General features: G+C 40.5%; 1 protein-coding gene across 2 annotated transcripts in view; it reads left to right on the plus strand.

Annotated features, from left to right (window-relative positions):
- CDKL5 (cyclin dependent kinase like 5) overlaps positions 1 to 11,717 on the plus strand; it is a 182,853-nt gene extending 171,136 nt beyond the window's left edge. The window contains exons 17-20 of one of the 2 annotated variants that reach the window (XM_055081670.1): positions 3,301 to 3,400; positions 7,507 to 7,629; positions 8,789 to 8,908; positions 11,331 to 11,717. In XM_055081670.1, coding sequence (XP_054937645.1) covers positions 3,301 to 3,400; positions 7,507 to 7,629; positions 8,789 to 8,908; positions 11,331 to 11,717 — 730 coding nt within the window. The remainder of the gene's footprint in view (positions 1 to 3,300; positions 3,401 to 7,506; positions 7,630 to 8,788; positions 8,909 to 11,330) is intronic. The other variant, XM_024115266.3, reaches the window with a different exon arrangement.
- Positions 11,718 to 24,240: the final 12,523 nt, after the last annotated feature.

Consider the following 24,240-nt stretch of genomic DNA (forward strand, 5'->3'; position numbering starts at 1 on the left):
AGTGACTAGCTGGGTGGTCCTTCTGAAAGCTCCTGTCCCTGTGATTTATGTGACCACCCACTTGCCCTTCTCTTGTGCTGCTCCTCTTGAACCCCTCTGTTGCCTGTACAGTTAGTTAGCTCAGCTCAGCACACAACTGTTGACCGTACCAGGTAGAATCAATAGCAGGGTCCAGAATTCACAAATGAGATTAAGTCATGCGGCTTGCTCTTACCCTTTGGGCGCACTACTGGTTATAAATGTTCAAGTCTTTTCATTCATTTGTACAGCACACAGCCTTTTAGGTGCCTGTGTTCCAGGCAGCTTCTCTCCATCCCTGAGTCTCTCTCACAGGCTTTTCTCCCTTCTGTTTCTCTGTTAATTCTCTGTATGTGTATGATTCAGTGTAGCTTTTCCCTCTCTTTGTCTTTTCCCTCTCTGTCTCCCTCTCTCTCCCCGACTGGCACTCTTTCTTTCTCTCTGACTTCCTTTTGTGTCTTTTGTGATGCATGCATACTCACACCTTACTCCTAGCTTTCATCCTCTAGTCCAAGGGTAATTTATTTTCCTTTTTGCTTTGGGCCCTGGAATCTTTTCCCACCTGGATCTTGGCCCTGTCGCCTCTCTGCAGCTCCAGTTTGAGGATGTTTTCCTCATCATTTCCCTTTCCCCCCGGGCTCTAGTTTATCCAGTGCCTCTGCGGAAAGGCTTTGATTCATCCTCTGTGTTTTGGGGACACAAGGAACTGCACACACCGGGCTTTTTGTCCTGCTGCTTCTTCTCTTTCAGTACCCTTCCCCCACCCCCCCATCCTCTCACTTTCATCTTATTGGACAGACTCTTCTTCCTACCCAAATCCTGCTCCTCCGAGGACTAGTGTCTCAAGCCTTCACTTCCTCTCGTGCCAATGTTAACATTCTTATAGTAACGCCCATTCCCATCCTGAGATTGTGGTCATGATGAATGTGTCCCCCTTAAAGATTTCCTGGGTTGGCAGAAAGCACTTTAACTACTGACCCTCAGCAGACCTTTGAGATTTTGTTAGGCTTGAATTCTGATTAGCAAAAACTTCTACCCATTAATCTGAGTACTCTGTTGTGCTTCTAGGTTATGTGCAGACCCCATTATGGAAGGACATAAGCTATATCATAAGCATATAATTCTTTAACTTCTGGAAGTTACAGAACATTAGGAATAGTATTGCTGGTTGGACTAGATGCTCTCTAAGGTTCCTTTCAATTCTAAGAGTGGTGCTTTTGTGATTCCAGCAAACTGCTTACACTGTTCTGCTGTGTTCCGTAGAACCCTCACATAACTGAATGCTGTGGCCTGGAATTTAGGGCAGTCTGTCTTTAGGCCCCATCCAAGGGTTTCATCTCCTTAATCTCAACAGTACTTGTCGTAAGAAACTTTGACCGAATAGGCCCAGTCTGTCATTAGGATGAGAGTGCTTTTTCCAGCACTACAACACTGAGTTTAAAGAATCTTTAACTTTTCACTATTCCATTCTCACTCATTCCATCATGTCCGAAGCTTTTTAGCTTTCAAATTTTTAAATGCATCATTCTGAGTCCCAATGCTAATTATTTTATTCGTTGTGTTGTATTACAAAACTTTAACTTCAGAACTTGGAACTCTCTCAGTGAGGTTTAAAATTGCAGGTCCTAATGAGTTTCAAGAACACTTGAGCCTACAGTACATGTTTTTACTTCTTTGGTATTCCCATTAACTTTTAGGCCAAACACTTAAGAAGAAATGACCATTGCTCCTTCAAACAGTCGTGGTTTTTACTTCTCGTTTTTTTTGTGTGTTTGTCTGTCTTTCTAAATTTTTTCCTTTGTGGTCTTTGATCATGAGTTCGTGGCTTTTCAAATGAATTTTGTGTGGTTTGTAAAACCTTTTTATTATACCTGCAGTACATGTTTGTTGTTGAAATTAAAAAGAAGTAACAACAAATCATCAATAATCCTACTACCCAGAAATGATAACTATTAAGATTTTTAAAAATTTTCTTCCTGCTTTTTAAAAAACGTGTGTATATATATATACATATATGCCTTTAAAAAAAAATACAGTTGGGCTCATATTATGTAGAAAGTTTTGAATCCTGCTGTTTTCACTTCATATTGTAGTTGGAATATTCCTTCATATTAGTGAAAAATCTGTGAAGATGTGATTTTTAAAAATAGCTTCATGGTGTTTTCTATCATGTGGATCTGTATGGTTTGTATAGATGTTTTCTGCCTTCACACAGGTTTAATCAAGTAAAGGATGCTGGTTTGGTCATATTTTTTTTAGATGTCCTGGTAACTTTACTGTTCAGTGCTCTAAAACCATAAATATGAATGCATTCTGTCACCTTTAATGTTTCTACTCTTGATTTTGGGGAATAGCTAATAGAAGGAATTCAGTCATTTGAGAAAATGGTTTTCCACAGTCATCTAGATGTTCAAATTCAAAATAGGGCCCGTGGAATGTGCCTTTTTCAAGAATGACACCATTCCAGTTGTTTTTTAAAGACCGTAAATTAATTTAAGTAATATAGGGCCTCTGTTAACATACAAGTAGTCACCTTCTTGGGGCTGAGGTGTCTTGTTTGCTCTCTTTTAATATCTCCTATTTGTATTAAAATACCTGGTGGTGTCAGTGGTATGAAGCTTAATGTCCTTATTTTCAGTTAGAAGCTTTTTTTCCAGAAGAGTGCTTTGTATTAAAGCATTCATCCTGTCTCCATTTTTTCATACCTTATCTATTTTTTATTTAGTTTTAATAAATAGATATAAGATTTTTATAAAGGGATTTTCCAGTTTCGGGCAATTTTTACTTTTATTTGTAAGGTTTCTGTAGCAGTATTGATTTTTTTTTTTTTTTTTTTTTTTAAATGTTCAGTACCTTGGCAAGCCACTAATAATGAACTTGTTAAGCTGGTTTTTAAAAGGTAAATAGAAAAACGAAGATACTGAAAATGTTTCTGTTTCTCTCAGAGGACTGCAGAAAAGCCATCCTTCAAAGCGTGTGCTTTTCAAACTCTAATTCTGAGGTTTTCAGCAGCATGAAAATGGTTCTGCAGCATAGTTACAGATCATTTGTAATAATGCTCAAATTGCTAGTTCGAGTGAGCCTTTGCCAAAGGCTAATCATTAACCATGGTTGATGAGATTCAGTTCCTTCTGTGCTTTTTAGAGGCTCTTTACCTATGTGCTTGATTCTTCATGGCTATTTGAACCTGGTGTCATGCATTTTTAGTCTTCATTATATTTGTCATATAATGGCAGGAGAATGATTGAAAGATCAATATGATAAAAATGTCTTCCCATTTAGGAAAAGTCCTGAAAACATTAGTCATTCTGAACAACTCAAGGAAAAGGAAAAACAAGGTTTTTTCAGGTCAATGAAAAAGAAAAAGAAGAAATCTCAAACAGTAAGTAGATGGCCAGTTTCTATTTACAGTGGCATCCGTATGAGTCTGCATTAGTCTGTGGGTACTTTACACTTTGTATGTGACAATCAACGTGAATTATTTTCTTATTGAGACGACATGCATATACTGTATATGTTTCTTTCTCAAATTCTATACAACTATCCTCCTCTCACAGAGCCTTTTCTAGGTTCAACAGAATCTCCAGGAATAGAAGAAATTTAATTTGGATGAAAGAGAATGCTTTAACCCTTTCTCAATAAACATCTTATCCATGTGGGTTTATATTCATGTAAAAACTATGAAGCTGCAGGATTTATTTCTCTCTGAGGGTTAAAGATAACGTGAAAATTTAGGAAATGGTTTTGGTTTGTGTTTAAATCTTAAACTTCTTAACTAACCGTCGTTCATTATTCTCCCCTGGCTGGTTATCTGATTCCCATGTTGACAAGTGCATTTCTGGGCTGCCTAGTCACAGGCAGGTCATAGTATTTGACATTTCAGGGCTTGCTTTAGTAGGACATGTTTATCTTGTGATTGACTGAACTGTGAAATGGAATGAGTCTCATTTCCTGAGAGCCCTCCACCTGAACCAAGGGCTGGCTGCATGGAACTGTGCACGTCACATCACTGAACCAACCAGGCAAGGATTCTTCTGGTTAGTGACGTGAGAACACGTGGGGGAGCCAGGCCTCCAGGCCAGCAGGAACGTCTTCACCCACACGAGGCGTTCTTCCTCCTTTGCTTTTATGACACCTTTGAGACTAGACAAGGTTGAGTCAGCCATTTTAAATTATTTTGTTTCTAGTTTTATTTCATACATGATTGACTCTCGTTTATTTAACAAGGAAAAAAGGCATAATCAAAATGACCTACTCAGATGGACTTCATTGATGATTTCATCTCTTAAGATGAATAGATTAGACTCAGTTTTTCTGAGGTCTGTTCCGTTACGAAAAGTCTAGGATTATGACTCAATGGTGAGTAAAGATGAGATAGATGATAGTAAGAAGGAATATAATATTTGAAGTAAGGATTTAATAAAGGCCTTCCTAGATTACCTTTCTAGGTTACTCTTTACTTGCTTGTTTGTTAAATTTATGATGTCACTATAATATAAATATGAGCTCATTACAGAAAAATTGAGAAAAAAATGATCATTTCTAATCTCACCACCCCGTCACAGCTAGTGTTAGGATTTTGGTATATTTCCTCCTAGCTTTTTGGCCTGTGCATATGTTTATGGAAAGAAGGTGGTTTTTCAGTTTGTTTTAAATAATAGTAGTCATTCTAGTATAATTTTGTATTCTGGCTTTTTAATAGTATTTCTGTCATACATACACACAATATGTACGTTACTACACAGATTTTATTATCTTCATTTTAATGGCTGCATAATTTTCCTGAAATGTTTATTTAGAAAAAAAACAAAACCTGCCTATATAGCTAAGTGAAACTCACTTAAAGTAGAAGGTCCAGTCAAGATGTCACTTAGTTGCATATTAACTACATATGTTATTTAGACCAGGTGAACAAAATAGACCTGATTTGAAGTAGAGAAGCTTAAAATATGTAAAGTGCTAATAAAACTTATATCATCATCTGTGGAACAGATTTATCCATCATGAACATTAAACTTAGACTACCTCCTCCTAACCACTGTTATTTTTATTTCGAGTTTGTTTTTGTTCTTAACCTCAGGCCCATAGCCATTGTAGGGTGATTAAGTGGAAGAAAGTAGCAAGGACACAGGAATTGAAGGTGTTTTTGTATGTAGATTTAGCTTTTGATGTCTGCCTTAGACCAACGTTAAACCTGCGGCTCACCATGGCATGAGTCAAGTATGTACATGTTGACTGACTATTATTCAGGATCTGGTTCAAATTTTATTTTTTATTTTTTATTTTTTATTTTTTTTTTGTGGTACGTGGGCCTCTCACTGTTGTGGCCTCTCCCGTTGCGGAGCACAGGGTCCGGACGCGCAGGCTCAGCGGCCACGGCTCACGGGCCCAGCCGCTCCGCGGCACGTGGGATCTTCCCGGACCGGGGCACGAACCCGCGTCCCCTGCATTGGCAGGCGGATTCTCAACCACTGCGCCACCAGGGAAGCCCTGGTTCAAATTTTAGATGTTTAAACAGTGTAGAGTAGGGTAAATAGGAAATTTACTCTTCTCTAACATACTCTCCACTTGAACTTACTTTTTTTAGGGTTTCATACTTTTCGTTTTTGATATGTAAAGCAACTGCAAAATATCTCTGCACAGGTCACAATGACTTAAGCCTTCCAAACCAAAAGTTGTTTATACCCTCTGCATTTTTTTTTTAATTAAAAGAGGAAAAAAAATGTTGAAAGGACTTTGATATCTGGAGTAAGATTTCCAAAAAGCACTCAGCATAGTACTTCCTGGCAGACCTCAGGCTCCCAAGCTTGACATTGTGTTAACTCTGCCTCCTTCAAATGAGCATTGGAACAGAATTAAATTTAACTTTTCTTCACTCTCTAGAACTCAGCAAAAGGAAACTAGGTAAATGAACTTTGGAAGGTTTAAAGCATTATGGCCTTTGCATAAGATTCAACAAAATGGTAATCTGAGACCCAGTGCACAGAGAGAAGCCTCTGTGGGTCCTAAATCTAGTTTAACCCCTTTATTTTGCTAACTGCCCAGGCAAGTTGTGACCTGCCCAAAGTTGCACAATCAATTGGGAGAACGGGAGGTGGGTTCTCCTGAATAGTAGGCCTGGCTCAGTCCCTGCCAGGGGCCCACAGGTGCGGAGCGCCTCCGGCTACTTGTCTTTTTTGTTGTTTTTTTTTTAATTGAAGTATAATTGATTTACAATATTATATTTGTTTCAGGTGTACAGCATAATGATTCAGTATTTTTGCAGTTTACACTCAAAAGTTATTATAAGATAATGGCTAGAATTCCCTGTGCTATATACATTATATCCTTGTTGCTTCTCTATTTTATTTTATTTATTATTTTTTTATTGGAGTACAGTTGATTTACAATGTTGTGTTACTTTTTGCTGTACAGCAAAGTGAATCAGTTATACATATACATGTCTGAGGGCTTTCTTGTGGCCTCCTTAGACATGCAAGTTAAACTCTTCCTGGATCCCTGTCTTGGGAGCAGGAAACCTCATGGGCTATTTTACTCGAATGTCTTCATACACACCAATAAAAGATGATGTGAACACCTTCATATACATTCTGGTTCTCTGACAATTGAAATATCCAAAACAGGGAAAAGTCATGCCAGAAAATCATTCTGTATTGTAAAGAGGCCTGCTTTGACTCAAGCAAATCTGGAAGCCTCCTTGGGAAATCTGGCTTCAGTTCCACATTCAGACAGTTACATAAGCCCTCAGAGCATATGGTGACTTTGCCAACTTGGTAATTTTACCCTAGTTAGTATCTCAACTGGTAATCATGCTTCAGTTTAAAGATTGAACTTTCTGTTTCTTCACTTTTGTGGCGTATTCTGAATTGTGCCAGCTATTTTCCATGGGGTGAATACTTCTCACAGTGTAGAACCAGACTTCTTCCTCAGCGGTAGAACCCTACAATATTGATATATTCCTCTTCCAAGTGATGTTTTCTGGTTCAAGAGTTGACCACGTTCGGAAAGGTTTGCGGTGTCTTTTTCTTTTTTCCTGATAGGCAGGCAGATTACGTGGTAGATTATTTAGTTGCTTAAGTCCTCTGGCAATTAGGAAAAGATTGAAGTTCATCAGTAGCCCTTTAAACATAATTCTTTGTAACAGTCCTATTTCTGATAATAAATAAATAAATCCTTAAATGTTTTGTAAGCTTAATGTGAATATATGTGTGTAGGTCTCTAGAGACATTCCCGCTATAGGTATTGAGCCTGTCTGAATGTTCTTTATATACACAGAAGTTTCTACATGTCTTGAATTTACATTATTGGCATCTTCTTGTCCAGGTGAGAAATGACACAGAACCTCTCAAGATGCACACACAGCACAGAGATTCTTTCAGTGACTGTTAATATTGAACAATTTGAGGGCATCCAAGGGCTAGGAGTTTCGATAAGAACACCTTCTTTTTTTTTCCTTGGCAATTAGTTTATTTGTATCTTATATTGCAGACAGATTCCACCAACGGGGAGAATCCAAGCATCAAGAAATCCCTCTTTCCTCTTTTTAATTCAAAGAATCATTTAAAGCATAGTTCTTCTTTGAAAAAGCTTCCTGTAGTCACTCCACCCATGGTACCCATTTTTACGTACGGTAGCCCTGAAAACTGCTCCAGTAAACTTGTTTTACTGATGACAACAGCATGTCTTTTATTTTCATGGGGTCATATTCTCTTTGTGCTAGTTAAGTACCTGAGCCAGTTCCATAAATTCACTGAGATACAAATTCTTCGACATTCTGGATTTTCTGAATCAGTTAAGGAGGTTGAAGCATAAAAGGCTATTAAACAAACAAACTAGTGAAAGGCTAGTTTGGGTTGTCTGATTAGCCAGTGGTTGGCAGACAGTATTCATAAAATCCCTTATTTCCTGTAAAGAATTTGATTAACATTTACAATTAACAAATGTCTTTTGGTTTGGCTCACAAAGTTTGTTAACACTTGGTTGGCAGTTTGTCTCTTTGAAACCAAGTGAAATTGACCAAATTGGGTGAGCTTGCAGGCTCCATGAAAAAACAGCTTCTGTTAGTTGGTGATTTGCTCTTTCCTTGCCTGGCTCTAGCTTTTGCTGGTCACTTAGTTGAAGGCCAGGGCTTTTGCACTCTCCTCTGTCCACCAGAATCGGTGAGTGGACCAATTGCATTCGTCTGGAATTTGTGGCACAAATTTCTAGCACTTTCATAGTGCATAATGCTAGACCCAGATTTACTGGGTAGTGTCTTGGGAATATGATTCAAACCATACTTTCTCACTTTGCTATCCTTAAAAGCCTGCTAGACTTCTTTGGCACCACCAAACACAGTGTATGGATCATTTTCCCAGCAGGAACAAATTTTTGTTTTATTGAACTGGTTCATAACCTAACTGCAATATGGAATGAGGATACGGCAGCAATTCCTGGTACAGCTCAATTTAACTGCTCTCTCTTACAGCGACTAAAACTAACAGCATGGGAATGCTTTAAGGGTTGAGGTTTAACAAAGCTGCATGACATCTGCCAATTTTTCCTAATGCAGGGAAAATTATTAAGAGGGCAGCAGACTTTAACTAGCATCACTTGCATTGTGAACATTGGGAGAGTTTTGATTTCTTTATTTATTGAGTCTTCTTTGGAGGGGAGGGGGTTGAGTTTTGGTTTGGTTTGATTTGCTTTCGTTCTCCTCTTGCGTGTGGTTGCATATCCTATTTAGGCTTACTGGTGTGATTATTGAATCCTTGTCCATATTCTGCTCTAGGTGCCCAATTCTGACGGCCCTGATCTTCTGACATTACAGAAAGCCATTCACTCTGCTAGCACCCCAAGCAGCAGACCAAAGGAGTGGCGTCCTGAGAAGATCTCTGATCTACAGACCCAAGTGAGTGGTGCCTGCATCACTCCTAGACTCTCAGACTCTGCAGTGACCAGTCTCTCCTGAAGAGAGGACAGGGTTGAGAAATTTAGCCTCTCAATGTTACGGCAAGGCTGAGAGTCTCCCCAGAATATATCCTCAGAAATAGCCAGATGCATCTTGGGAGTCCGGATGAATGGAGAAAAAAAGCGAGCTTCTATTAGTCTTCACCTGCGGGTAGGGGGAGGACGATTAAGGGGAATGAATAAGATACGGTTCCAGTCCACAAAAACTCTGCAGCCTAGGAGAGAGAGAAAATTCACAAATGACCATAATTCATGGTAAAAGTGAAGCGTGCCATAAAATGTAGGGGAGGGTAAGAGGAGGTAGTGTGAAGATTAAGGGTTCGTTAAAGGTGGTAGCCTACAAACTGCGCTTTGAAAGACAGATACAGTAAGCTTTCTGAAAGACTGTTGAAGCTTCTGAAATCCATACTAGTTTTGACAGAAAACCGGCAAACATTCGCATTAGGAACTGCATATTAGAAAGTATGTATAGTCACGTTTCTCTGCCATAATGGGGAAATAAGCAGAAACCGAATCCATAAATTTTTCAGGTAACTGAGGTCTTATCTCCTTGAAGCAAACTGTTTTGATGGAAATTTTTAAATTTTGTATCTTTTCAGCGTCCCATAATGAGCATAGTAACATAATCTAACTTGTTTTTGATTATATTCAATATTTTATAAATCTCTATTCCTCTGTACTGAAATTTCTCACAGCCCTCACGAGCTTTTGAGGTTGTAGGGTTACTTGTGCCTATAAATGTTACTGTGCCTGTAAATGACCATGGATTTCTGTGATTTGGAGGAGTAGGTTCTATTTTATAGGTTTATTGTTTACTCTCTTTAACTATAAGCTGTTACTTAGAGCTGCTGAGAAGAGCTCCCTAAATTTCAACTGTATTTGCCCAGCCATTTATATTTTCTGCTTCTAACATAATATTGGCTGGAGGGGCGAAGACAGTGTAGAGAACCAGATATCCCAGTTATTGGACGTGTACCCGAACTAAAAGCACAAGGCTCTGAGTGAGAGGGCCTGATGTTCTATTCCTCATTTATTTTAAAAAAAAAAAAAAAAAAAAAGAGAGAGAGAGAGAGAGAAAGTACAGGGTTTTAGAGCCTTCTTTGCGTAACCACTTCTTTTGCCGAGAAGCTCTTTTCAGGTAACTTTATATCTCCATCTGAACTACTGTGATTGTTCAATAGTTACATGTGGTCAGGGCTGTAAAAATCACCAGGAATGACCATGGAGGGTGCTTCCCCAGGAGCGATTTCTACTTGAGTCAGTGCTCAAGCAGTAGCCCCTGGATTTCAATGCCCTGCTCCTCCAACTCTTTAGTATTTCTTGAGATTATCAACATTTTACTTTGCTGAGCCCTTAAAAGCCTTGAGGCCCTTGAGGATTGGCAGCCAGAGGTGCCTCAGGCTGGGGCTTTGGCCCCCGTGCCGGGGTCTGCGGTGAAGGCCTTGAATGTCAGGGTGCTTTCCCATGCCTCTTCTGACGGTGACCCCGTCAAGCCTGATAAAGAGGAAAGGGGCGTGAGTCAACTTTGGCCAGTGAGGAGCCTGTGGGGCAGATGGCTTCTGGGACCCTCCCTCCTGTTTTGAAGTCCCCCCCACAGTGCAGCACCCCATGAGGCCCAGGCCCCAGGCCCACAGCAGACAGGCTGTTAGGAGGCAAAGGCTCCCTATGAGTGAATTGTGTTTTAGAGTCTCTAGGGCTTTTGCTTATTTCTGTGTGCTTTGCATTTTTAGTGCCCAAACTTTACCTCCCCCTCAAAACAGTAAAAAACCAAAAAAATGATAAAGTGCAGAAAGGGAACATTGGGATTTTGCAATGCCAAGGGAAAGGGAAAATCAGGGAGAGAAGAACAGAAGGGGGTACACAATTTTTCGCCGAGTATGTTGCTACCTATTGAAACATTACATTTTTTCAGTTACTCTTGCCGCTAGTTATGGTCGAATGGCTGAGTTTTAGCAGGTGAAACCTAAGTGGCAGCTTTATGCGGAGCTGTTGGGAAGGAAGTCTTCTCGAAAGGGAGAAGCACATCCCTTCTTTTGCTTCTTCCTGATGGTTGGCGCATGAGACCTCCCCCCTCTCCCCCATAAAGATGGGATGCAGCCAGATAGAAGGTGCCTAAGCCTTTGATCAGTCACCATACCAGCTCTAGATTTCTTCTACGTTTCTAGGCTTTTTCATTAAAGAAAAATAACTTCAATCTTGCCTGAAAAAGAACAAAAGAACAGATAAGTCTGGACTGGCCCGTCCTCCCCCACACCCGCCCTCCCTGGCTCCATGCAGTAATCTCAGGTCTGTGCTCCGTTTCCTCCCAGCTTTCAAGTCTACTCTAAATTAAATCCTACATGCACCCTCATCTTTTCTTTCAGAGCCAGCCATTAAAATCACTGCGCAAGCTGTTACATCTCTCTTCAGCCTCAAATCACCCGGCTTCCTCAGACCCCCGCTTCCAGCCCTTAACAACTCAACAAGCCAAAAATTCCTTCTCAGAAATTCGGATTCACCCACTGAGCCAGGCCTCTGGTGGGAGCAGTAACATCCGGCAGGAGCCAACACCAAAGGGCAGGCCGGCCCTCCAGCTGCCAGGTCAGATGGACCCTGGTTGGCACGTGTCGCCTGTGACCAGGAGTGCCACAGAGGGGCCTTCCTACTCTGAACAGCTGGGTGCCAAGAGTGGGCCAAACGGGCACCCTTATAACAGAACAAATAGGTCCCGAATGCCAAATCTGAATGATTTAAAAGAGACCGCCTTGTAATGTGTGCTGGAGTGGGGGGTGGGGGGGAAAGGGACAATCCAATCCGGTTAGGAGGGGAGGGGCGGGGGTGGGGTGGGTGGGGAATGGGCGGGGCCGGGGTGGTAAGCCAGTATTTTCAGCTTTATCAAGGTGTGTGCAATATTGTATGTGTGGAGCCAGCTGGCTCCTCACGGCCACAAACGCTAGTCAGGGATCTTAGAGCCACAGGAGTTCCTTAGGGATCACCAGTCCCCACGAGTCTTGTGTGAGAGTGCATAGTGTGCAGCTGAGGAAGAAGACAGTTTTGCCAGGTTCTCCCCCTTAGGTTCCAGATCTAGTGCAATCGCCGTTGAACTTGGGAAAGCCAGGACGTGTTTTGGCACTGCAAGGGATAGAAAAATATGTGTTGACCGATGTCCTTACCACAGATTTTTTTCCGCCTAGACTAAATGTGGGGTTTATTGTAATCCAAGAGTATCCCTTTGAAGGGTTAGCAGATGAACTAACTGTATGTCTTAAATTGTTTTCTAAACTTCCATATTTGATAGGGTTTGTAACATTTATTTATAATTAATTAATATTGTACTGTTATAATCATACCTTTTCTGTTAAACGTAAAGTTATTTTGAGCTGTTTGGAACATTGTGAAGCAGTGGGACAGCTACAGTAGTTTCTATAAAAACTAAACAGTAACGTTTATATATTGCATCAGGAGTATTTTATTCTATATATAAATATATATATGGTAAATATCTGTCTGTTTTATAAATATAATCATTTAAAGAAAGTATCGTTATGACACTCTCTGCCATATTTTTATACATTTGTGATATGAAGTGAGTATTATACTTCTAATCAAGGGAGTTGAATTGTGGCTGCTCGTGACTGTAACGGTAGGAACCTTGCTAAACTTTCAGGCGCCAGCGGCACCTTCTAGACACGATCCTTGGTAGCAGACGAGATGCAGCATCTCCTTCTGAACCCACAGGGAAAGAAAGTTGGCTAGGCCAGTGAGAACTCCAGCAGGCCTGTTCCGTCCTCACACAGTTGGCTCCTCTTCGTGTCCAGGGACGCTCCTTGCACCTGAGGGGAGAACAGATCCAGGGTTACTCATGGGTCTTTGTAGAGAGAATGTGCTCTTCTACGTAGCATTAGTGTAGGGCATAGACCAAAGATTTGCCAGTGAACATTCCTAGTTGCGAGGTTGTAAAAGGTATCTGCAGATCTTGCAAACCAGCTCTATGCTCCTGAATCCTGTGCACTGTACTGGAGACTCTTGGCTGGTAGCGTGTGAGCTACATGTGTGGCATTTCTATTTCTAAATGCTTTTTTTGTTATTGCTCTTTCCAATATATTTAAAAGGCTCCTGAAGCAATTCCAGATGTAGAGAAAATTGCTGTACTCATCTTCCTGAGACGGTCCATTTATAACAAGTTTATCATGCACATCAGTAAACACACGTACGCACACACACGTGGCCAGAACAGGACTTATCTTTCCCTCATCTGATCTCCTCCGACTCCCAAGTTATTCCCAAGTATCATCAAGGCCTTTGGCCAACAAGGATCATAGCCCCGCGTTTCTGGGCCATCCTTGACAGAAATCACCTCAGTACCATCATCCGTCAAGAGTATTAGATCTTCGGAAGTAGTCTCTTAGCAATAATATTTTTAAAGGTCCCTTCCCACCCCTCAAAGAGGTCACTTCTCAGTATTTATTACTTGTCCCAGGATTGTGAGAGTATCAGCCCCTGAATCAAGTTGGCTATAATTGAAATCTGCTGAGTTACTGTTCCTCTCCCCCAACATTTTAAGAATCATAGCTCTGATGATTATGAAGATAATAAAGAAAAAGGTCTTAGTTTCTTTGAAGCTTAAATTGTGTGCATATTGCATTTTTATATAACTACTATAATGATGTGTATTGATTATATATAGAGGTCATTTTAAGGTGCTTTTAATTTAATTTTAATAAGTGTAATAGGCACTAAAATAAAACTCAACTAGGTACTATCATTGAAACAATTTGAGTCAAACCAATAGTTTGCATGCTCTTCGGTTCTTTTTATATCTTACTGCTTTCACCAGTTCAGTGCTGTCTGAGTAGCTCTGAATTCTGGCTTTTTCCAGGCAGCTGCCCGGTTATATAGTGATGTGGACCCTTAGCAGTTTTTGCCTGGATACTAATGACTCTAAAAGGGTGTGTAACTCTTCTTTTTTAAACTCAACCTGTACCTTGTATTCCCCCTTGCAAACCAGAAACTCCATTTTTTCCTCTGGAAAGACTTCTCACTGTGCTGTGCGCTTAGGAACTGCGCAGTCACATTGCCATGCTGTGGCATTTGAGGCTCGTTGTCACCTAGGGGCTGGTTTCCCATGTTTTCATCCTTGCTAACATTGGGATCTCAGATATTTGCAGAACATTTATATTCGTGACGGTTCTTCAAAGAAGGGCTAGAATAATTGCCTTCTACCTAGAGCAAAGTAAACCTAACTGATGAAGAGTCAATACATACTTTTCGTACATTCCCAGATTTGAGCCAGAAAATATCTGCAATGTTTTCAACTAGTGTTTCTGAGGTAGCTCTTTTATCCTCTTCTCAGCTTTTGTCCATTCTGACTTTCACTGACCTCAGTAAGCTGTAAATGATCTACAGTTCGCATTTCTAGCATGCATATTTCTCTTCCTGCTCACGTGGTAAAGTTTTCTCTCAAATCTAATGGGCCCTCGTTTAGCGCTGAACTTATTTTCCTCTGGTTGATGAATTATTGGCCTCACAAAGATTGCCATCTGCGATAAGATTAAGGACTTAAGGTCACAAAAGTCTGCATTTTCTTTAGGAAGGGAAGTTTATGACATCCATGTTCTATCATCTGCCCTAACTTCCTAAAGGATAAAAAGGTTGAATGAAGGCTTATGAATTGCTTTGTTTTATGGAAGTATCACTGATCTTTTGAAAAGAAACTCAGCTTTACTGTTTTTCTACTTTTGCTTTACCGCCATCCTCATGATTCCTCTCAGAAGTTCTGAATGAACTTTTACTAAACCTTGTTTGGTCTCAGTCAGAGGTTCAGCCTCTCTAGAGCCCAAGACAAAAAGTGCTCCATGCTGAGGGGCTCAGGTGAGTTATCTCTACAGCAGGATTCTCGACCAGGGCCAGTTTTGCCTCCTGGGGACATTTCGCAATGGCAGGAGACATGTTTGGTTGTCACAGCTGGGGGTGGTGGTGTGCTACTGGGATCTAGTAGGTAGAGGCCAGGGATGCTGCTCAACATCTTGCATGCCCAGGACTGCCCCCACCAGACAAAGAATGATTCAGCCCCAAATGTCAGTAGTGCCGAGGCTGGGAAACCCTGCTCTACCATATTCCAAGCCCACCTGTCTGCAGAGCTTGGCTCCCCGCTAGTTCTCTGCAGGCTACAGAACTGCAGGTATGAATTCATTAGCGTTGCATTCTCTTAAAGAGTCTTCGACCACAATTCTTGAATCCCTGGAATCCTATTGTTTGTTTTCATTATCTTGGACCTGCTAAAAGGTGCATCCTTTGGGAGGAGACCAGAGTCACTTTATAGGTGTTTGAGAACTTAAATTCTAGGTCAGCATCCTTAGAAAACCTTTCATAGAACCATGAAGCTTATATTTAGAAGCAAGCAGCAGCCTGGCAGATTGGCATGATTTTTACCAACTGCTCAAAGGCATCCGTGGCTTTTAGCTGTGTCTCCCAAAAGAAAATGTCTTTGTTTTTTATTTAAGTCATTTAATAACTCTTTACAAATATTGGCGTATGACAGACCGATTAGAAGCAAAAAACTCTTAATTGGTGGTCATGATGTGGCTGTTAGAGGAGTGTTTGTGCCGTGTGCTTTGGTTAAATCTGTTTTAAAATGTACTTTAAGAGTCACCATTTGCAGTTGTACTTTAATTCTAAGCTCAGAGCCATGCTGGTTAGTTTCCAGTCGCATCATGTATTATAAAGTGTGCTGTGGTTGTTGTGGTTGTAGAGTTAGACAGTTTAGCATATTCCTAACCTGAAAATTAGTGGGCTTTATTACGAAATGCTATCCCATTTTTCCTTCCCAGCACCTCTTAGTTAACGTCATAGTACCCTCACTCCTTAAACTAGTTTTTAGAGTAAATAAGGAAAAAAGCCATTTATTTTCTTCTAGCTAAGTATTGAGAATGACTCATAAGTGTACAACTTTTTTTTAAGGCCAAGAGAATTACTTTTCAGGTATGTAGAAGGCTCTGTCCATTTCTGTTCACCCAGGTCCTGGTGGGGACTCAACTTTTAGCAAGGGCAATGGCTCATTGCGACTTATTCCTAGAGCTCAGCTGGGACTCAGAAATCTGCATAATCTCTCCTGGTCAGAACATATCTTCTGGAGAGCAGTGCTTTTATATCTAGAAGTTTGTTAGCTCCTGCATTATAGTAAGATATTGAGCTCCATGCGAGCACTAAGGTCCACAGACTCATACTTGTGTGAACTGGGAATCTGGTATGATACACTGAACCAAGTCAGAAAATATTGAAATATTTCCTTGCCTCCTTCAATTCATCACTAATAAAGTGTGTAGGCAGAGAAAACTTATTTGCAGTTTTTTTTAAAAAAAATGGTTTCTTTAAAAGGGGCTGCAGAGACAACAGTACAAATGTCGTAAGTGTCCTGTTGCTCATCGGCAGGGCCAGGATCTCACAAGAAGGCTCTCTTAGAGACTTAAAGGGCCAGCTTGCAAAATTAAAAGCTTGTAAGTGGTTCTGATTTCTTCCTTCTGCATCTTGACCAGCTGAGATATAGAATGCAATAACTTGAGGTCTGATTCAGCTGGGTAAAAAATTCTGTCTTAGAAACCATGAGTAAATGCAAGAAAGTGAATCTGTGACAGGATGAGTCCCTTGTCTTTCTGTATACACGCAATGTGGTAGAAGTAAAGTGGCTAGGAAACTATGGGCCTGCTGCCCTATTCTATTCTATTTCTTCTTTTTTAATCGAATGTACTATAAAATGTCATAGACTTTTGTGCCAAGTCAGTTACTATGTGAATATTCATTTCCCATAGTGCTTTGTTAATACATCAGTGTTAGGCCTAGTCCTGACTCCACCTTTCTCCACTCCAGGCACTGACCCACCTTTCTGCGTATTTCCTATAGGCTATTAAATATGATCACAACCTGCCTTGTACTTCCATTCATTAACTGTTTACTCCCAAGTTTGAGGGAGGTTTGTCTTTTGTTTTGCCAGAAAAAAATTTGTAATAGTCTACACGTTGGATTTCTAGGGCCAGAGAACTGTGGCAGTGAAACTGGTATCTCTAATAAGGCCCTTCATTACCCACAAGGTTAAGGTCTCTGAACCCCATTTGATCCTTGGGTTGTATTTTGATCTTCCTTTGGAATCTTAAAAATCGGTCTCCGTGTTGTATGCAGATTAGAAGTTGCCTTGTTCACTACTCTTCCAGCGCAGAGTATCAGGGAGAAAGAGGCCTTATCTGTTCCTCCATCCCCTCCGTTTTGACAGACTGCAAAGAATTCCTCAGGACTTCCTTTGGTTTGGGATTTTACTTTCCCAAAAGCCTGATCTGATTCATTTCAGGCATAGACAAGCTTGTCCTAGTGCTCTGCTTCAGGGCTAATCAGACAAAACCCAGGAATAGAAAAGGTAGATGCCTTGACTTTTGTCCCTGTTGGGGGATTAAAGTGTTTATCGCCAGAGTTGTCAAAAGCTCCAGTTACAACGCATTCAGTTTCAAGGGGAAAAAAATGATGCTTTTCCTTCTGGAGAACTTTTAAGTTCTCCACAGCGGCTTAGATTTTCCAAAATGGAAAGTAAAGCTTGTATAAAATCTGTTTTCACTAGAGATATACAATCGATTATAGTCACCTCAGTCCATTTCCCTCTCCCTGTTTCCTCCTTGGTCACTGATTGAGTCAGGCTGGAGGGGTAATGCTGTGATTGTAAGAAGTAAATTCTCACGTGAACGTGGACTGATTAACAGAAACAAACCAAACAAAATAGTTGCCCCTAATTCCTATCTCCAAGAATTGCTTTGTGCCATTTTGAATTCAGGTAGTTATTCTGTATATATTTAGAAGACTATTCTGAGCTTCTTCAATCTCTAGGAAGTTTGAAGGGGGTATCTGGGAAGACACAGAGCAGGGAGACTTTGAGAACCCTGCTTGTGCCTGAAAACAAAATTAGGGATAAGCCAGAATGATGTAACATCTAAGTTTGTGGTAGATGAAGAATCAGTTGAAATTCTTAATTGCACAGACTTTATAATCCATAATATAAAGTGTAATTCCATACTTTGTACTGTGGCAAGGGTGTGACGTGGTGTTAACCTTTTTAATTTTTGAATCCAAGCTGAGTTTAAAGTGTTGAATATTTAAATTCCTCACAAGCTAATTATGAACCATTTGTAAAGTGTTTATATAACTCTTTGTATCATGTATTGGTACATCTTATCAAGTTTTTTCTGGCATGTATTCCATTCTAAACTTCTGTAAAATTTCTATTGTTGCTGTAAATATTATACAAATATCTATTCCGTGGTAACCTTAATTATCAGCATGAAATGGTTAATTTTTACTGAGCACAATGTATTTTTGAATGGATCTTCCCAAATGTCTTTAATAAAATGCAGATTTTGCACTGACTGATGTGACTGCCAGGCCTTCCCCATCTTGAGCACTGTGGTCCCTCTTGTTTGAACAACAAGCGGCTCCGTGGTAGTTCCTTCTTTGTAAAGAACTCGTTTGAATTCAAATGAGGGATAATGGGCCTTTGAAGTTGGAATCCGTTTAAGGGACAGAAATTATTGTAAAGCAGGGCAAATCCTGTTATTTACTGATGTTGATAATTTTTTTTTTTTTTTTTTTTTTTTTGTATCTATAAAGCTTTTTTCCCCTTCTGGCATTTTGAAAACTTTGGTTTCTTTTACACTTGAGTGTTGCCTCATTTGCACGTTGCCAGACGCTCACTTGGTGGTTTGGGGAAGATGGGAAGAGATGTCAACCTCCTGCTTAGTGCCATGGAGGAAGCAAAGATGGACAGCTTAATAAGGATTTCTTCATATTTTAGAGCAAGGGGTTGGCAAACCCTTTCTATAAAGGGCCAGATAGTAAATATTTGAGGCTCCATGAGCCATTGGATCTCTGACTACTCAACCCTACTCACCATGCAACTCTGCCATTGTAGTGCAAAAGCAGTATAGATGATATGTAAATGAATGGCTGTGACTGCCTTCCAATAAAACTTTATTTACAAAAACAGGCAGGGAACCAGATTTGCCAGCCTGTTTCAGGCCCTCACTTTTGTCTTTAAGGATAAGAAGACCAACTAAGTAAATGGGGTGGCAGGGGAGAGCTTAAATTTTGTGATAACATGTATAAATATTCTCCAACTTTCTTTATCTTTCTAAACCAAGGATAGGAGCTAAAACCCTGTGTCACCAAAATCTTCACTCCAAGTTTCTCAAGTGTCATGGAAACTTGTGGCCTGTGATTTCAACTATAATGTTTATCAAGACTGAATCACAGTAACTGGGGCTTGTCATTTTTTTATGTTCATAGCACTTACTGTGGCTGGGCACAATGCCAGGTATTTTACTTTTATTATTACGTTTATTTTTTGGAAGACAACAAAGTGGGTAGTATCCCCATTTTGTAGATGAGGAAACTGAGGTTTACGGACTTTATGTTAATCTGCCCAGGGTCACCCAGCTAGGATTTGAAACCAAGTATGTTCACTGGAAAGCCCATACCCTTTAACACTACTATACAGTGTGATCACTATGTCTCCATGTATAGAAACTGACATGGGTTCATGACATGGGGTGATTCATGTACCACTCTTCTTCCCATCTCCCATCAAGTGGTAATTGAACTGATTTGAGAATAGAAGATTTCATTGAAACAAGTCACTAGAGGTCCAGAGACTAGTGAAATGGCTGAAAAAGCACAGGATCTGGGGTCGGAGTACCAGAGTGCAATCCTAGCTCCATCACCTACATCTTGTGTGGCTTTATGCAAGTTACTTAACTTTTCTGTGCCTCGGTTTTCTTATCTTTAAATGGAAATAATAATAGTGCCTACTTCATAGGGTTGTTGTGAGGATTTAATGAGATGATAACCTGCAAAGCACTTGATAGATTCTCAATAAATATTAGCTGCTACAATATTTTTGCTATTATTTGTGCCCCAGTTGATAGCCCTATGAAGTTAAAAAGGAATGTCACTGAATCTTGACTACCACTTATACAGAGCTCATTAAGCACTTCAGGTGCATTTATCTTATTTGATCTTCACATCAGCCCTGTAAAGTTCTCGTGATTAAGAACCACCCAGCTTAGAACTACTCTTGGGATCACAGGGGAAGCAATAGCCCTTACAGGTGTGCATTTGTCAGCAAGCCTCGGCAACCATGCTCCAGGCAGACAAAAAGATGAGCTTCTGTCAGTGTCTGTTCAAAGGCTCAATTCAGAGGTGCAATCTTCTGGGCTCTGAGACTGGAATCATAGCAGTACCTTTATTTTGAAATACCTTTACCTCGTCTAAGTAACCTCCTCCCACACTGAATACCAAAATCAGCTCAGACTTTTCCTTAACCTTGCCAACACTTAATGCTACTTCTTTGTTCATAGGATTTCATCTAGTTGTTTAAAAATGTCCTGTAATATGTTACGTATATTTTACCACAATTAAAAAAAAAATGTCCTGCAAGTATAGGCCACCCTCTAGAATTTCTGAAAATATTCTTCAACCAAAAGTTTCCCCCACAAAAGAAATAGTACTGCAAACATAGTTCATGTGTTTAATGGCAAGATTCTGTTGGGCTTCAGATGTCCCTCAATAAAAGTTTTATTTTTTATACATTCTGTCATGAATTAAATGAAGTAAAAAATTCATATGCTGTCATAAATAAATTACCTACAGATAAATGTTTTACGAATCTCACTGTTTATTAAATTCTGAAGTACTGAGCAATTTCCAATAGGAAATCTCAGCTGACTTCTTTGCAGAAATTGACAAGTTGATCCTAAAATTCTTACGGAAATTCAAGGGACTCAGAGTAGCCAAAATGATCTTGAAGAAGAACAAAGTTGGAAGGCTCGTGCATTACAATTTGACAACTTCCTCCAAAGCTACAGTAATCAAAACAGTGTGGTGCTAGCATAATGATAGACATATAGATCAATGGAATAGAACTGAGTGTCCAGGGAATTCCCTGGCGGTCCAGTGGTTAGGACTCCATGCTTTCCCTGCTGAGGGCACAGGTTCAATCCCTGGTCGGGGAACTAAGATCCCACAAGCTGCGCGGCATGGCCAAAAAAAAAAAAAAAAAAAAAGAATGTCCAGAAATATAAACGCTTACCTTTCTGGTCAACTGATTTTCCGTAACGGTCCAAGGTCATTCAATGGGGAAGGAATAGTCTTTTTGACAAATGTCCTGGGACATTTGGATATCCATGTGCAAAGAATGAAGTTAGACCCCTACCTCATATCGTATACAAAAATTAACTCAAAATCGATCAAAGATCTAAATGTAAGAGGTAAAACTATAAAACTCTCGGGAAAAAAAATAGGAGTAAATCTTCATGATCTGGATTTGGCAATGGTTTCTCAGATATGACACCAATAGCACAAACAACAAAAGAGAAAAAGTAAGTTGGACTTAAAATTTTAAAATATGTGTTTCAAAGGACTCCTTCAAGAGAGTGAAAAGACAACCTATGAAATAGGAGAAAATATTTGCAAATCATATATCTGATAAGGTAATTGTATCTAGAATATATAAAGAACTCTTACAACTCAATATTTTAAAAACAGCCTAATTTCAAAAATGGGCAAAGGGTCTGAGTAGACATTTCTTCAAAGGTGTACAAACACAGTAGACACATGAAAAGATGCTTAACATCATTACTCATTAGAGAAATGCAAATCAAAACCACAATGAGAGATACTACTTCATACACACCAGGATGGCTACAATCAAAAAGATAATAACAAGTGTGCAGAAACTGGAACCCTCATACATCGCTGGTGGGAATGTAAAATGGTGCAGCCACTTTGAAAAATTGTCTGAAAGTTCCTCAAAAGGTTAAATTGAGTTACCATATGACCCAGCAATTCCACTCCTGGGTATATACCCAAGATAAAAGAAAACGTCCACACAAAAACTTGTACACAGTTGTTCATAGCAGCATTATTCATAATAGCCATAAAGTGGAAACAACCCAAATGTCCATCAACAGATGAATGGGTAAATAGTGGTAAAATGTGGTTTATCCATACAATGGAATGATATTCAGCCATTAAAAAGGAATGAAGTACTGATAATGTTACAACATGAATGAACCTTGAAAACACTATACTAAGTGAAAGAAGCCAGACAGGAAAAAAACCACATATTGAATGATTTCATTTATATGAAATGTCCAGAATAGGCAAAATCTACAGAGACAGAAACGAGATTAATGGTTGCCCGGGGCTGGGGTGGGCAAGTGGGTTGGAGAGGTGATGGCTAGTGGGTACAGGGTTTCTTTTGGGGGTGATGAAAATTTTCTAAAATTGATTGTGATAATGGTTGCTCAACTCTGAATATACTAAAAGTCATTGAACTATACACTGTAAATGGGTGAAATTTGTATGGTACGTGAATTTTATCTCAATAAAGCTGTTCCAAAACAAAAATTTCCAATATAAACAATTATTTGGAGAACCTTTATCCCTGCCTCATCCTGTTTACTTCTTTTCTTTTTTTCCCTTAACTATACTCCCCTCCTGTGTCTGGTGTGCCAGTTGTAGAGTCCTGAACGCTTAGGCTATTGCCATTTTCTCTGACAATCCATGTCACGATAAAAGTTCGTTCAGCTTTCCTAGTAAGGATCTCTAGGCATTCTGTTCAAAGTGGATTTGTCCATGTGTCCTAAGGCCAGAGAAGGACTTTTTTTTCCCTACCCTGAATTGATACCTTTATATGTGAGAGAAGATTGAGCAGAGAAAAGCATTTTTCCAGTTTTAAGTATACAGCATGGTGATTGGAAAGATGCTAGGTTAAATAAGCTGTTCTAAGCCCAAAAACACCAGGGAAGAGATTTGGGGATTTGAGGAGGCTGGCCGTTCACAGAGAAGGTGAATACGACGTCCAGGATCTCGTGTTGGTGTGAGTCCATTACCTCCGCTTGGTGTTTGAAAACAGAAAGTAATTCAGAGAAATGAGCTGCTAGCAGAGGCTGCACTGCCTCAGGACCAGGACAGTCTTGGCTTCCCCAGTCTGGCTGGAGGGCCCTCATCCTCTGATTCCACCCCTTCTCGGCTCCTGCTTTCAGATCCTCTCCTGCCCACCTGCCCTGTCATCAGCCTCTTCCAGGGAAAGGCCTGAAAACTCAGGCTGAGCTATAAACGACAAAGGCGGACTGTCCTTCCCCCGAGCTCCCTGCTTACGGAGCTCCTCCAGGAGGGGAAGGCCAGGCTGAGCCCAGATGTTACGGGGCAAGGGGGCAGAGGTTGGAAGGTTGGGCTCACCGGCAGCCTAGCCGCGTCACGCTTCTCAGATTGTAGGGCCTGACCACTTCCCGCAGACTGTACTCAGCTGATGGGCCTCCTCTGTGTAGGCAGCGATAGCTCCTGGCCAACTGTTTTCCAGGTGTTAAGCTTGTTGAAAAATGGTAGCCCTAGATAGAAGGAAATTCTGGTGTGTTCTGGTCATTTGGGGTTCCTAAATACAGGGAAACTTTGCTCCTTACCTGTGCAGCCTGTCCTGTGTATTCACCTAAATAGTGACCACAGACTGGGATCATTTGCCTGAGGGGACTGCAGAATGGAGCTATATGTGATGAGAGCTCTGGACCTCCCCCCATCCCTGTGTTCAGGGTTAAGTGTGAGGCGTGAAAGCTCAAAGCAGGGGAGGCCCTCGTACCTCTGGGGTGTTTGGTCATGCACGGCTCTCACAAGACTGGGACATGGGCTCCCATCCTCCAGACTCATCTGCGCCACCCAGTCACCCCAAAACTGCAAACGCAGTGCTCTCAAGTCCTAAAAGGCCATGATTTAATGAAAACTTAGGAGAAACCACAAGCTTGCTCCCCCTTTGCATTCAAAGGGAGGCTTTATGAAACTCTATGTTCCTGTTTTGAACTTGGTAAAGCAAAAGAATTTTCAAATTATCAGGGCTGCTTTGCATTCCCCTGGGACTGCACCTTTCTTTCACAGTGTCACTGAGACCAAAACCAAAAACAAACCAGAAAAACCCGAGAGCAGCAAATTACTCCTGCTACTTAGGCTTTGGCTTGAAAATTGTTTTTAGCGACATTTTCTTTGTTCTTATTTTCTTCGACCCTGAGTGGGGAATAAGTTCATTTTCTTTTCCTTTCACTGAAATTGGAAACTATATCTTACAAAAAAGAAAGAAGTATTCTCTGCCCAGCTCCGCATTGAAAAGAGCCTGTAAAATCCAGCCCTTCTGGTCACAGTGGTAAGTCAGCATTCCCCCATGGGCCGCGCTGCACCCTCCACCCCCTGGCAGATGCTGAGCTGAGGCAGGCA

This window comes from Physeter macrocephalus, chromosome 21, assembly GCF_002837175.3.
Source record: "Physeter macrocephalus isolate SW-GA chromosome 21, ASM283717v5, whole genome shotgun sequence".
NCBI classification, from domain to species: Eukaryota; Metazoa; Chordata; class Mammalia; order Artiodactyla; family Physeteridae; genus Physeter; species Physeter macrocephalus.